This window comes from Sciurus carolinensis, chromosome 13 (genome assembly GCF_902686445.1).
Source record: "Sciurus carolinensis chromosome 13, mSciCar1.2, whole genome shotgun sequence".
Lineage (NCBI taxonomy): Eukaryota > Metazoa > Chordata > Mammalia > Rodentia > Sciuridae > Sciurus > Sciurus carolinensis.
In genome coordinates, this window is record NC_062225.1 from 29,226,060 (window position 1) to 29,242,838 (window position 16,779).

At 34.0% G+C, this 16,779-nt stretch overlaps 1 protein-coding gene across 4 annotated transcripts in view; it reads right to left on the bottom strand.

Annotated features, from left to right (window-relative positions):
* Nucleotides 1-16,779, bottom strand: part of Lrrtm4 (leucine rich repeat transmembrane neuronal 4) — a 745,157-nt gene that overhangs the window by 323,462 nt on the left and 404,916 nt on the right. The window contains exon 3 of one of the 4 annotated variants that reach the window (XM_047523587.1): nt 50-139. The exons of the other annotated variants lie outside the window; for them this stretch is intronic. Coding sequence (XP_047379543.1) covers nt 68-139 — 72 coding nt within the window. The 3' untranslated portion in view covers nt 50-67. Of the gene's footprint in view, nt 1-49; nt 140-16,779 lie in introns of those variants that run through there. 4 annotated transcript variants of the gene reach the window in all.

The following is a 16,779-nucleotide window of genomic DNA, read 5'->3' on the forward strand; positions in this document are numbered from 1 at the left end:
GCTCTTGTATTTTAAATACTTTTGAACCACCATGCCCAAACCCTCAATATTTTAAGTGTGATGAAGTTTAATAAGCTAAAATGTTCTTCCTGATCTCTCCCCAAGACAAGAAGACGAACAAGAAGCAATCAATTGTGACCTGTAGTGGCAAGAAAAGAGCAGAGAGTTACCCTTCTAAACACAAGCTGACACAACATGAATCTGTTAAAATCTGAAGTTCTAACCATATGCAATTATGAATATGTAACAAAAAATCCAAAATTAGTTGTTTTGTTATGTTTAATATCAATCAACTAAAGAACCTGTTCCTATCTCTGGGGAAGTATGCTCTAGTCTTTTACAAAGAGCAAAAATCATGAAAAACATACAGTATCTGTTGTTGATGAATTTTTCAAATAAAATCCAAAATCCACCATTTGTAAAAGAATGTTGAGAACAAAGTGTGCAAGTTTTAACTAACTACCACCTACAGAAAAACTTAGATAACATCAGGCCAATTGGTAGTATAAATTATGAAAACTGAAATTTTTTAACTTGATTAGCTGTTCTCATGTTAGTTTATAGCCATGAACTATAAAATTTATTTTATTACGCTTCCTAACCCTAAAAAATTCTCATTGATATTACCTTATAGGGAAATATGCATTATTAATGACATGTCTGTATAGAAACATTAAAATGACATCAATCTGGAAAACTGGGTTATAAAATATTATTAAATATTCAAACTTTTGCATTTCCTGCTGTCAGTTTATAAACACCAGATTCAGAACTAATGGTTTCTGTGAACAGTATAACAATGGGAAAAAAATGTCAACTAATTACAATGCTAACTATGTATAAAATTATAGGTTAATCTCTTCGAAATTGATGGTCTTTAGCTACCTATTTAACTAACTCATGTGTGTGTAATTATAAACTAACTATTGAACAAGTTTTTCATCAGAATTGAAGCATTATTTCTGTGAAAAAATGATGGTGTAAATACACACGCACACACATATATATATATATTTGATTTAAAAATAGATGAATTCAAATTCTGAACATATGATTAATTAAGATTTTATCATATCACCCTGACTCATCCCAGACTGCCTTTTCAATCCTTCCTGCAATCATAAAATTTAAGATTTTCTCAGTAATCTAACTGCTTATATCAGATCACTATAGAAGGTTTGGAAACTGATAGATTGTTACGACAAAAATATTTGTGCTGATTTCAGCCCTAATAGTCAGAGAGAAGTTAATAAAAAAATAGATTACAGAAAGTCTATTTAAATTTCCTTTATAACCATTTTATACCATAATGTATTTATAGTACTTTTATTTTATAAATTAATGGCAAATATATTTTAAAAGATGAGTATGAGGGAAAAAAGTTGAATCCGAGAAATAAGTATTGTGGAAAATATAGGACAGAGTCTAGTTGTATATTATAAAGGTATGGTCTGATTCTCCTGTTGTAGATAGAGTATTTTTCTGTCTGGATATTTACACACACACAAAAACAAATATATATCTTTCTTTTAACAATAATTAAAAATTCACCATGGCTAAATAGGTGATCTGCTACAAACATTTTTCTAGGAATGTGGTAAACTCTTTTTTGATTTGTATATTCCTGTCTTAATTTAGCTGAGGGCATTTTATTCAAGATATATGATCTTTATTGTTTCTACTTGTGATGAATGCATTCCTAATGCTTTACATTGTTTTCTTTTGAATATCATTATCATTATGCACATTTGTACTTTTTTGTCTGCCTTCTGAAAGCCTTTAGAAGTCTGCCTTTTATGTCAGTGATTTAGTACTGCACAACGCTATTTTATGCAATTTTACAGTTTCTAATGGTATTTATTTTAACTGCCTCTGAGTTCATCTTTAAATAGTTCCCCTTTAATTTTGTTCTATTGTCTTATCTAAATTTGTATACTTGTCCTCAAGCATAGACATAGTTCATTGAACATAGATCTTAATCAACTTTTGTGATAGTACAGGTATATGGTTACCTTGGTTCATTCAACCTCTCTTCTTGGGACCAGCTGATAAACATCTTCATATCTGCAGGCAGAAAGTACATTTTTGCCCTTAATCCCCTGAAGAGTTCCCACTGTTGACATAGACTTTATCTTTTGGGAATTAGCAGTAATAAGATAACATCTTTTCTTTCCTCTACTACTCGGAATTATGGAAGCTCAAGGTTAAGTATTCGCTGCTCTTGATTTGCTTTTGTTATGTTCATCTTTCTGATGACTACATTTCCAGGTTTCACAATCCTGAATTTTTCCTACGCAGATTTATTCATACACACACACACACACACACACACACACACACACACACACCCCTTGCTGATTGGATTTATCATTGTGGGTTACATTATCAACTGTAAGTAGAAAGAAAGGTGCCGATTTGGAAAAGAGGGAAGGAGAGCTGCTTTGGAAATTAGTTCTAAACATCTAGAATGATGGCAGATCAACGGTTGCAGATCTGGACTTCCCAAACTAAGAGGCAGAGAATGCTGAGAATGAATTTTCCTATAATACCCAGTTAGTACTGCAAGGTGGGCCAGAATTTTAGGTAATCAAATAAATTCCAATAAGTTATGACTTGAAGGAAATTAGCTACATTGGCAAAGATTTGTCTTAAATTTTACTTTTGTTTTTCAGCATCTAATGAGATTTTGCTCTTTTATTTTAGTATGAATATCAAGGGAGATGTTGTTAACATATCCAGTTTCATACCTATTTGCCAATCAAACCCCAAAATACTCCTGAATCAAGGAAGCAGACCAATATTGCTGCATCAAAATTAAAGATTTATTTTATTGTATTTTATTAGCATAATGATGTTTTTATACATAGTATTTAGTAAGTGAGATGCTTCTGTTAATACCTGTAAAACATAAATTTGAAATAGATTAACATAGAATATAGACAGTACATATTTTCATATATTGAAAGTTGATTTTTGAAGGAATAATTTCGTTTTTTAAAAGAGCTAAGTTTTTGATTGTCATTTCTTTAATTGGAAAGCTTAGACTTAATCACTAATTAAGTGGAATTTTGTGTCTGTTTCCTTATTTGTCTTGGGAAGGAAATCAGAAATTAAATTGTTTTAAATTGCTCCCAACTAAGTAGTGCCTTAGCTTTATATTTAGTTTATATGTCACAAAAATTTGCAAATTGCTTCACTGTAATTTGGAGGAAATAGTGGGGGTGACAATAACACTAGTACTTAAGATACCCTTATAAAGTTGCCATAGAAATAAGTTCTATATACTTCATGCACACAAATAGTATCCAAATGTGATAATCATCAATAATCAGGATCAAAACTCAAAATTAATTTTCAATTTTATTTTAAATAAAGTGGAGTGAAGAGTTAAACTGGTTTGTTGTAGGGCCATTCTAAAGTTTGATGCAGACTTGCTTCCAGAAACTGTTTCCATTTATTTCAATACTTTTTTCTAGCACTATGTTGATCAGTGAGGCTTTTGACATTTACATAAAGCAAAAAGGCATTTTCATTCTCTTGGAGCTATTCTTCGAAGAGAAAGATGCTGCAGCTAGGGAAAACATTAATTAGAAGCACATCTAACATAAATGGCTTGTCACTGAGTTACAATACTTAGCAGAACTTATGCTGTCCTTGGAAGATAGAAAAATTCCTTCAGTGCTTGGGTTTAACTTGAGAAGTTAACTACTCTAATTTGTAGGGATACATATTATGCACAGGCTGCAATGTATTTGCATATTTTAAATACTTTAAAGAATATTTCACCAAATGAATCCCTTATGTAATGTAATTTAGTTCACAGGTTGAAAAATGGGATAACAGTTTCAGTCCCTGTCACTCTCCTCATGCTGAAAGTATAGCTGGAGAATAAAATAAGCAGTGCATAAAAACAGATATTACAGTAACAACTGCCATGATTATAAAAAGGATACACTGCACCGTTTTTTGCTTATTTATAACAAATGAGCATAACCATCTTCTTGTGTTTCTTTGGGGAATAGGATTAATTCCTTTTGCTACATTGAAATGAAGCATGGGTAATGTCATTGAATGTGTGTCTAAATGACCCTAAAATATTACATTAGTAGAAATGATGGGATAAAAGTCATGCAAATGAACAAGATGCTTATGTCCCCCACATTCTTTAGTTTCACATTGCATGATAATAAGATAACTCCTTCATTGTCCAAACTACCCATGGATGTCAGTTTATTTGCAAAAGCAGTCTTTAAAACAACAAAAAAAATGTGAGAACTTTATTACTTCATCTGTGCTGGATTTATAAGTACCCAAATCTGCATCAGTTTATCCCTTTATCAAAAATTTCCCCTTTTCCTCTCTGCTTATGCTAACAATAATTACATTAAACAAAGAAAAGCAGAGATTCTAGGACAGAAATTGCAACCTTTGTAACCAATCTTCTTCGATAGATTATTTGTTGGGCAGTACATAGATGGTCTCATATTCAACACATTTTCCTCCCTTTGCATTAGTATGTAGATATAGTATCTCACCACATGAAAAATTTGCATAGAAATAGAACAGCAAATAACTTACATATTGATTCATGATCATGATATAGGAACTTCTTTTCATGTATCAAGTTATCTTATCACTTATAACAGAAGTATCAATAAATTGTGCCAAAGATTTCACTAAGTATCTTATCTGTATATCTCTTGAATAACTATTATCAATCAAAAGATATGAGATAAGGAAAAAATCTTATAGCAGGACCAGTATTACTTACTTCCATCTAGGAATCTAAGTCTTACTGCATCCTAAGAGACCTATGCATCAGGCATGTCAGAGATGTTTTTTAGTTCTTCCAGAAACCGTTTAGAATTAGGTCAGAAATTTTAGGAAATTCTGATGTGACTATATCACCTGCAAGCATTTATAAATTTTGTTAACTCTCCAGAGCTACCTGTGGACCACAGTGGAAAACCAAGTTTAGTAGGGCTGTCCTCTAGGATTCTCAGCAGGGTTCCCCAGTTGCAGTTTAGTAACTTTTGAGACAATTCCAGTTCACAAGACCTGCAAGGATGTCTAGTAGCAAAAACAGGGGTCTTGTGAGGTTATAGGAACTGGGTGGGGGAAAAAACCCCAAAACACCACAAACCTTACATGTTTGCTTTTCGCATGTGTAGAATATACTTACTTAGCAGCAACCTCTAAAAACAATACATTGATCAAGATTGAAAGAGTTTACATTTTGATTAATGAGAAAGTTACATGGAACACATCCATTGTACTTAGTACATGTCAAACAATTAATCTTCATAGGTCCCTGCAACAAAGGGAGCATTATATTTTTAAGGGAAGAAAGACAGACACAATGAAGTAAAATAATGTGCTTCCTCAAATTTCCATCAAAATCTTTTCTAATTTTAGTTTCCCAATACTTCTTGGCAGTGAACTCCAGACTTCTATTTCTTTCTGAAATACTTAACTAGTCTTTTATCTCTGCAAGCAAAACATTCTTTGTGACTATTTTGTTTTTGTGTTTTTATCTGAGGCAATAAGTAACATTGCCATTAACTTTTTATATATCCTTCCCATGAGTAACCTGAGATTTCATTAAGAATTCTGTCATCTCTGTGGCTGACTAAAACTCCATTGTGTAGATATATATATATATATATCACATTTTCTTTATCCATTATCTATTCAATAGTATAACTAAGCTGGTTCCATAGTCTGGCTATTTTGAGTAGTGCTACTATAAACATGGGTATGAATGTATCACTACAGTATGAGGACTTTAATTCTTTAGGATTAATGTCAAGAAGTGGTATAGCTCTAAAAACAGAATTCTGTCATTTTGCATCTTAATATATGCTATAAAAAATTCTGTAAGGACTAGAAGTGTTGAATTTGGTTCTGTTAGTTTCTCTTGTCATCATTTTCTTTTCATACCTGTTCTTTTTTTTCCTAAAACAATAACACATTCAGGGATATGCTACTATTGAAATACATACACAGACACACGCATGCACACACACACACACACACACACACACACACACACGCACATGCACACACACACATATTCTGGTGCCCTATTCTGTAATTCAGTCAATGACAGGAGAGTTATAAGCAAAGAATTAAAAATATAGCAATGTAACTGAGGTGACCTTGATTTTTATTGAATATAGACTACATATTTTAAAGCAATATTTTATTAACACAAAAAGTCTTTCTATGCTTAAACTTGAATCATTTATGTAGAACAATTGCCATGATGTTGTAGATAGGCTGACTTTTAGGGACTTTGGCAAAACTCTGATTATCAGATAACACATACCATATCACATACAAACCTTGTATAATAAGCAAAGACTGTGGAAAATAAGTAAAGACGTCTGTAAAATTGCCTTTTCATTGGAGAAAAACTTATCAAAATGATTTTCAGCCATTCAAGCTGCTGTAACAGAGCATAGAATGAATAGCTTATTCACAATAAAAATTGATTTCTCAAAGTTCTGGAGACTGGGAAGTCCAAGATCCAGGCTCTAGCAGATTCTGATTTCCCTGAGTGCCCTCTTCCTATCTCATAGATGGTGCCTTCTTGACATTGTCTCACTTGGTGGTAAGGTGAGGCGAGCTCCATTGGGAATGTTTTATAAATGTCTTAAAACCATTTTTGAAAATTCCGTCCTCATGACCTAATTGCATCCTAATACCACTGCACCAAGAGTGAAGACTTCAAACTATGAGTTTTGGAGATACAGATATTCAGATCATAGCAAATATATTCTGAGTAAAGATAAAATCATTGAAATCTGTCTTTTCTATCAGTAATGGATTTGAGATTTATGCATACCAAACATTTTCAAAAAATTTTATAGAGTTAAATTTAAGGAATCTTGAATGCCATATCTTTGCATGGAGATCAGTGAGCTATGGGCTACAGGAAAAATTGGGATCAGTGCCTGTCTTTGTATATGCAGTTTTATTGAAACACACCTTTGCCTATTGATTTACATACTGAGTGGCTACTATCACTATACAATTGCCATATTGAACAGTTAGGACAGAGATCTTACGATTTTCAAGCCTAAAGGATTTACTATGTGCTCCTTATCTGAAAAGGTATTCTGAATTTGGGTCTTGCTGTTTCATAAATCAAGATAAATATTAATTAAAAGTTAGGTAAGTACTATTCATTAAATGATAGTATAATGGTGATTTTAATTTCCATTTTTCCCTTTTCTTCTTTCTAGTTTTCTGTGTATTCTAATTCTTTGAAATGTTCACATATAATTCATATCATAGACAATATAGTTTTAATTTAGTTTCATTTTAAATATTCATTTCATAATAGGAATATATTTTTAAAGCACTTTAAAATTATATTTGTTTGCTTCCTATTTTTTTCCCCCTAGTACTGGATCTTCCACTACTGAGTAAATCCTCAGCCCTTTTTATTTTTCTCAACTTCCTGAGTTACTGGAATTGCAGGCATATGCCACCATCTCCAGTTTTTTTGCTCTCTTTTTTTAACAAAATACCTCATAAAAGATTTTTCAAAGTGGTAGAGCTGATCTAGGCAGCAACTCTCAATCATTCCACACCCCAGAAAGGAAGCAGCTAACCTGGGATCAAGGAGGAGGTGTTAAAAACAGAGAAAGAGGAAGAGAAAAACCCACAGCTTACTTCCTTAGTGACAGTGGAAAAGAAAAACAGAGCAGGTTCAAACAGAACCGGAAGAGCAAAGACAGTGGAGGAGATCAAACAATTAAGCCCAAATTGCGGACTGAAATTTGTGCTGGGCAGGGCAGTCATTTTGTAGAGCCTTCAACAAGTCAGCCTGCCTCAAATAAATGAGATCAGCACAGCTTCTCCTCACTTTCAGAAAGCAACAAATAAAATCAGAGAGAATACCTCAGAAATGGATTGTCTCAGTAATCTCTCTGGAAGGAATTGAAGAGGGATTCCTGTTAGATCAATGTAACCAGTATATGACCCAGCCGTACCACTCCTTGGTATCCTGAAAAACTAAAATCTCCATATTAACTGGGCATTGTGGTATACACCTGTAATCCCAGCAATTTGGGAAGCTGAAGCAGGAGAATTGCAAGTTTAAAGTCAACTTCAGCAATTTAGTGAGGCCATAAGCAATTTAGTGAGACCCTGTCTCAAAATAAAAAATTAAAAGGACCCAGAATGTGACTCAGTGTCCCTGGGTTCAATCCCCAGTATAAATAAATAAATAAATAACAAATTGAATGAAAACTTAAAAAATAAGAATAAAAAATAAAATCAGCATACTATGGTGATTATAGGCACGTCAATGTTTATAACAGTACAATTTATAATATCAAAGTTATGGAACTAGCCCAGAAGTCTATCAACAGATGAATGAATAAAGGAAGTGTGGAGTTTTTCTCAGCTATAAAGAAGAATGAAATTTTGGCATTAGCTAATGGATAATGGAACTAGAGACATCATGCTAAATGAAATAAACCAGACCCAGACAGTCAAAAGTAGAATGCTTTCTCTCATATGTGGAAGTCAGACCAAAATAAGGGAAAAGACTGGGAAGGAAATCCCGTGAAAACAGAAGGACTATTAGTGGAGTAGAGAAAGAGGATTGAGGAAGAGGAAGGAGAGAAAGGAAAGTAAGAAAATGTAGAATTAAGTTGATCAAATTATCCTGTGTAAATATATGACTATACCATAGTGAATTTTATCTTCATGTATAGCTCTAAAGCACTGAATTAAAAAAACAAAACAAAACAAACAAAACAAAACAAAACTCTAAATAAATAGAAGACCAGTGAAGTAGAAGCAAGGGAACAGGGGACATGGGAAAGTTACAGAAAGAGCATATACTGGGAACTGAAGTAGAACAAACTATATTCCATGCATGTATGATTCTGTCAATATTTGGTATATCTACAATGTACTAATAAACATATAAAAATATTCCTGGAAAGAGTTATTTATGTTCACACGTCTCTAATTCTTTAATTCTCATTCTTTTTGAATGTTTCAGGATTTCACCACCACAGAAATGTTAAAATCGTTCTCATAAAAGTCTTCCCTGCACCTGCATTGTTCAGTTCAATATTTAATTCTCACTTCTTTCACCTGAACTTTTAGCAACATTTGAAAGGGTTGATCACTCGTCTCTCCTTGAAATTTTTTGGACATTTGCCTTCTAGGATTCCATCCACATCTATTTTCCTCCTACATAACTAGATGCTTGTTTTAATCTCTTCTGCTGACTTTTCCTTGACTTCCCAACCTCCTATGAATAGCCAATTGCCTTTGGACTCTCTCCTTGATATCATTTCTTTTTTTTTTTTTAAGTTTTTTCATTTGTTCTAACTAGTTGTACATGATAGTAGAATGCATTTATACATTTTGATAAATCATACACAAATGGAGTGTGATTTCTCATTTTTCTGATTGTACGTATTACAGGATCACATCTGTCATGCAGTCATATATGAACATGAGGTAATAATGTCTGTTTCACTAAACTATTCTTAATCTACACTCACTTGTGCACACCTCATACCTGTCTTACCATATCCTTAGGTCATTCTGGAACACCAGTCCTATATTTATTTCCTTTTGGACATCTCTACTTGGGAGTCTAATGGACATCTGAAATTTAACCTGCCTAACAAATTGAACTGCTGACCATTCCTCTATTCCAGATTGACTCTTCTAGCATTCATTCCAGGTCAGCAGTGGAAACTATGTTTCCAGTTGTATAAGAAAATCTCTGAAGTCATCCTTGACTCCTCATTATCTAACACCTCATTTTAACAAACTGTAATAACTCCATCTTCAATTTGTGTACAAAACTTAAGCATAACAACCTTTACAAGCAAAATAACTAGTGTTGCACCATCTTCCCCTCTTGCTCTCAAGGTACTTATAATGCCTGTAACACCTTATGTGACAGCCCCCGTTAACCCTCAGTCTAGTATAACTGCTCCTGTTTTGCTCCTCTCTACCACACCATCCGTGCAAAGTTCTACCATGACAGGAGGATTTATTCAGCACTGGGGCTTTCATGCTTGCTTTTTTCTCTGCCCACATCCCTACTGACCAGTAAATGCCTGCATCCTCAGGTTCATGCTTGGTGATTCCCTCAATTGTTTCTTTGTTTCTCAATAACTTCCACACTGCTCTTTTAACTGATCTTCCTCATCCTACTTTGTATTTGGTACTGATCATTGTATTTGGTATCTACTGTTATAGTCTAGAATCTGCTTTGTGATTTTTTTGTATTATTTGTCTTTCTGATTGATCAACCTCATAAAGAAAATAATCTTCATCTTTTTCCATGGGTACCACAAATATTACCTCACAATAGTATATGTGTATATATGTAAATGTATGTATATGTAAACATATATTTATAAGAAAGAAACATATACGTGTGCACAGACAAAGATGTCTACCTCTTGTTCACACTAGAAGAATTCAGGTGTTCATCACTTTCAGAAGTTTTACTGTAGAGAAATGTTTCTCTTCAATAAATGGCAAATATATTTCAAGTTCGGGATCTGGTATATTTTTTCCAAATCTGACGATTCAGTGACAGTTTATCAGTTTGGAAACACCTCCTGGATAGGTTTTTTAAAATGTTCTAGACATAATTTTCTGATAATACTGTACATTGAAAAGTGGTTCAACTTTCTTGCCTTGGGCGATTGCTGAGTCAACTAAATCCTCCCAGACCAATCAAATACACTCATCCCTGGAAGCAATATTCCATTAGTGACAGTCACGAGTTTTGGAGTTAATATTTCCAAATTTCTTCATTATTGGGAAGACTTGGAAAATGCCAAGTCTTTAATTTTCCATAAGTTGAAAGTCAGCATGGTGTAAATTCCATGGAACACAGAAGCCCACAAAATGTAGCAGAGAATTATGGTTTAGATCTGAAAAGTCCCCCAGAAAAGTCATGTATTGAAATCATGGCACATAATATACCAAGTTTCAGACGTAGGGCTTTAAGAATCTTATGAGGACTGTAAGCTCATCAGTGGGTTAATCCACTTCATGAATCAGTAATCTGAATGAACTACTGGGTAGTAACTAAAGGTAGGTAGGGTGTGGCTAGAGGAAGGAGGTCACTGGGTGTGTGGCCTTAGAGATTTTATCTGTCATGGTCCCTTCCATGCTCCTCTCTCTTTGCTTCCCAGCTGCCAGAAGCTGATAATTTCCCTCTGCCATGTCCTTCTGCCATGATATTTCTGCCTTGGAGTGAACAGACCTTGGGAGACTCTGAAACTGAACCAAAAAAAAAACTTTCCTCTAAGTTATTATTGTTAGTTGCTGTTATGGTTTGGATGTGAAGTGTCCCCCAAAAGCTCATTTGTGAGACAGTGCAAGATGTTGTGGAGGAGCAATGATTGGGTTATAGCCTTAACCTAATCAATGAATTAATCACTGATGGGATTAACTGAGTGGTAACTGGAGGCAGGCAGGATGTGGCTGGAAGAAGTGGTTTATTAAGGGTGTGGCTATGGGGTATACATTTTGTAGCTGGAGAGTGGAGTCTCTCTGTCTCTGCTTCCTGATCATCATATAAGGTGCTTTCCTCTGCCACACTCTTCCACTACGATGTTCTGCCTCACCTCAAGTCCTGGGGAATGGAGCCTGCCTTCTATGGACTAAGACCTCTGAATCTGTGAGCTTCAAATAAACTTTTCCTCCTCTACAATTGTTCTGGTTGGGTCTTTTAGTCACACCAGTGAAAAAAGGTGACTAAAAGAGATGTTATAGTTTAGATATGAAGTGTCTCCCCAAAATTCAATGTATGGGAATACAAGAATGCTCAGAGATCAGAGAGATACATTGGGAGAGCTTTAATCTAATCAGTGGATTAATCCACTGAGATGGTTAACTGAGAGATAACTATAGGCAGGTAGGATGTGGAAGGATGAAGTAGGCCACAAGGAGTGTGCTTTTAGGGCTTATATTTTGTCCCCCATGGGTAGAACTCTCTTTCTCCTTCCTACTTGTCATATCCTGAGCTGCTTTCCTCCTCTATGTTGTTCCCCCATGATGTTTTGCTTCACCTTGAGCCCAGGACTATGAAGTTCATTGACAATGGAACTGAACCTCTGAAATCTTTTCCTACTCTATGTAATTCTTGTCAGACTAAAACATCAGGTATTTTGGTCTCAGTGATGAAAAGCTAACACACACATAGGGTAATGTCTCAGTTTCCCAAATCCAAATGAGCAGAACCATGGAGCACACAACCTTTTCAATCAGAGGCTGTGGAATATGCTACATGCAAGGGGCCTTGAAGACTGTTTATACTTGCTGAGATTCCACATCCTAAGGGACTCTAAAGGTTTTGCCGGCAAAAGCATTGAAACAACATAAGAAGTTTCAAAGAATTTAGTTCAGAAGCTGTAGCCAGTAGAAATTCATCCATATATTCCATCAACCACTGATATTAGCATTGGAAATCATTAAGCTAGCCAAAAAGAATAAAGTAGCCACATGGCATTGGAGGATAGTCCTGGCAAATATATGATATTCAAATATCCAAAAAATAGGTTGCTTTCCTATTTCTACTGCCTAATGACCATTTAGTAAAGAACAATGACTCTAATTCCTTATTAGTCTGTCAAGAGCTTTTGTAATACCTCAGTAGCTACTCTCCCTTTCTTCCATAGAAACAGAACTCCTCAATTTTTAACTATACACAGAATCCTTTTTCATTTTGAATAAGAAATGTGACTAAGATCTTAACAATGATATACAGACAAAGGAACGTCTTGGGGAGCTTCTCAAGAACATTATTTAAGATAATTGACTTTGCCTTTTCCTATCTTTTGTTAGTCTTAAGTTCTGACACTTGTAAATTAGGATGTGATGGCTAGGTTACTAACAATTTGGAACTCTGAAGATAGATATTGTACCCTGGGACTGGAGGGTAGTGAGGTGAAATCAGCCTATATCCAGGGCTTTGTGAACAGTTTTCCTATAAGCTCCAGAATTCTATGAGGGACAAGAGTGTCTCTCTTGTTTAGTGGTACATAATATGCTGTTCTCTCTCAGAGTCCCATGTAATTCTACCATATTCAGCATTTCCAGACTTATCCTGATAATATTCTTGGAGAGTCACTTAGTTCCAGTTTTTAATATCATGGTTGTTTAACCAATTGTAATAAAAAATGTAACCACTCTCTGTTGTGCACCTCTAATAATGGTTAAGGGGATTGGCTCTGGAGTTTGACAAACTTTAGCCTTCTACTTCTTAGATGTGAAAGCTTTTTAAATTATTTAAACTTTCTAAGTATCAATTGATTTAATCAAAAAAGTTATTATAATAGTACCTATTATCTCATATCATTAGCATGAAAAAATATTTAGATACAGGACATAATATGGTTTAGAACATACTGTAAGAACTAAAAATTTATAGGTATACAGGCATACACAAAATTACACTTACGTTTTTCCAGTTATGAGTGGTGTAACAAGAACTAGAAGATTACATAGGTTAATATTTTAAATTATTATAATTTATATACACATACATACATAAATAAATTTTAAATTCCAAAATAAATACTGGAAAAGTCAAAGGTGTTATCTTTGCTATAAAGAAAAAAATTTCAAATGTTTATAATATAATAAATATAATATAATATAATATAATATAATATATATAATATATAGGAATCTGATATCCTTTCAGTAGGATATTTTAAATACAAATCTTTCTATAGCTGGACAATACATGTTTTTGTGTTGCTAGTTCAGCTATGTATGAGAATCTTATAAAGAAATATTTTATAAGACTATTTTAATGCCAAATTCTATATACATAAGTGTGTGTGTGTGTGTGTGTGTGTGTGTGTGTGTGTGTATATATATATATATATATGCATATATATGCTAAATACATCATTTTTCACTTATGCAGAAAAATATTTTCACAGACAGTCTTTTCTTTGTGGACAATTATTTACCTATAAGTGATATGCTAACAATTGCTTAAAATACACTGTTTTAATATTTTAATGAAAATACCCTTCCGAGGTTTTCTTACTACACTCTCTACCTGTTTAAGAATATGATTTGTGTATTTTTGGAGGCTTTTTAGTCTGATAGTATATCTCCAAGTAAAAGGTAGATTAACAAACCAAAAATTATTAAAAATTTAATTCCTTAATTCCTTTGAGACAGAATATATATTAAGAAAGAATAATAGTGTGACCTTGCATTCTAAGGAAAAACTAACTGCCTGTATGCCATTTATTCATTTTCAGCAAATTGTATATGAAATACAAATTTCTGTCTGACACAATTCCTTTAATTTTTATCAGTAAAAAATATGCTCAACCTAACAGAACACTCAAAGAGTTTTCTATTTCAAAAGTGATATCCTATTCTATTTTTGGCATTTGCTACATCATCTAGTGATTTTTCTGCTAATTTAAATATGACTTCTTATCACAAACTGATTACCCAAGGTAAAATATATGGAGCTAAAGTGGTTTCTAAATGTTCTCAGTTCCTAAAGCTTTTCAAGATTTCCTGTTTGCATGAGTATTCCTATCCTTACAGAACTTATGTGAATAATGAGGTGTCGAAAGGAACAAATGTTATTGTTATTACACTATAAAATAAGTTGATTTTTGAGATATGGAGAAAGCAGGTGATTTAAATTTGGTTCAGAAAAGTATTCCATGGAAGACTGCCTCAATCATATTAAGTAATTCAGAATTGTGCTAAAGGTAAACTGTATAGAACCTTAAGAATAATTGGAAAAAAAAAAAACAGACTATTTTAATGTGAGGGGACAGTTCTACATGTAGTCTTTATGCTAATTCACTTAGCCATCTAGCCACATCCAATGAAGTAGATGCTGTTATTTACACATGCATTTCTAGATGATAAAAGAAATTCAAGGAGGCTGGCCACTGGCCCAGAGTCTAACATCACAGGAGAAATACAGCCAGAAAACAAGCTCAGGCTGCCTGCCTCCAAAGTTTATGCTTTCCACCAACATACTATGGCCTCTTAAATGTTACTGTTTTTGTCATTTTTAAAACATTTTTCATGTTTGTTTGTTTTTAAGAAATTATGTTTCGAGGCCATATGTAATAATTTAAAATACAAGTAGGTACAAAGCTATTAAGCCCAAGAACAGTGAATTAACACCACAATTCAATGTCAGAGAACAGACTTCAGTTTCTGGCAGTAATATTATCTAAATAACCTGAAGAAACAACTGACAAAGCACATCTAGACATTCTGGGTTAAATATAAAATTACAACCTTTTAAATGTTGTAGCAGAGCTCCCAACATAACATTAGAATTACCAGAGGCACAAAAGAAAACAGAATTATAAATCAGAATATTAGAAACCAGCACACAGGATCAAGGAGGTGGATACACACACACCCACCGACACACACACACACACACACACATACACACACACACACACACACACACATACCCCTCAAGTTGAATGCTCTCAAAAGCCTACATTCCTGACTGATTTGGTGGACCAGAAAAATTCTTCCATCTAGAAAAGGTAGAACCAAGCAAATTTGTCTACCTTGGCCTAGAACCTGGTCAGGAAAAAAAAATCACTTCCATAAAAAGTACAAAGCATAGTCTGTTCTCAGCAGTTAGGAATTTTATTTTACAATTTCTATGTGGTCTAGGAGAAAATGTCCAGCAATAAGTTCACTTAAAATTTTCCTGGATTGATAGTAACTTACAATGCCTGGCTGAACTAAGCCCAAATGTACTCTTGAGGTACAGACATTCAACTCATCTTCATACAGGTCTTACAGATTAAATCTTGCAAAGCTTGGGCTCACCATTTAAAATTAACCAGTACATAAGAACAAGTCACAGTAAGTGAGAATCATCAGAAACAAAAGTACTAGAACTTAAATCCAGCAGCAAAAAAAGAAAATAAATATCAGATTAAAAAACAGGTGCTAAATTGCAGTAATATTAAAATTAACATGCTTAAAATGCCATTGAAAACAACAGAAAAGTATATAGTAGTAATAAAAGAGAATTGAGAGATAAGAAAAATAAATAGAACATTTACAAAGGAATAATATATTACTGAATTGAGGAAGTGACCTCAGTTGATGTGCTAAAGTAGGTAATCCAGGAGAGAGATCCAATGAATCGAGAGATCTATGTGCAGAAAATGACGTAATGAAAATATATCTCTTTGCCAAGGTTTCCTTTCTCCAGAAAGAAAAGATCGTATACCAGCACTCCATTGGGGAGTGCAATGTCACAGAAACATGAGGGGATAGAGAAAGGAAGTAAGCAGGGAAGTGGGGATAAAGAGAGGGTGCTGAATGTGCTGCCGAGTTAGCTATTACACAGCTTCACGTCAGAGAGAAAGATCTTGCCAGAACAGAGACGAGATTTGATCTTCATTACTGCATTTCTTCTCCTGTTGGTCAAAATTTACGCTCTAAGTGTTTATCTTCCTATATTTAGAGACCGTCTGGGTGAAATCAAGTAGATCAGTCAGGCTTTAGGATGGCAGAGAACTGTTGATAGAGTTTGGGCCCCTGTAACCACCATTAGGCCAAGGTGTCTTCTGGGACCTCTGCTTCTAGGCCCTCTTGCCACCAAGTGAATTAACCCATTGCATTAACTATAGGCCTGCACTATATGCCTCTTGCCTTTGACCAAGAGCTTCTAGTTGCTTTTGAGGTATGAGATACTATAGTATCTATTTAGCATTCACATAGGAAAGGAAATAAGTGAAATTGTTTCTG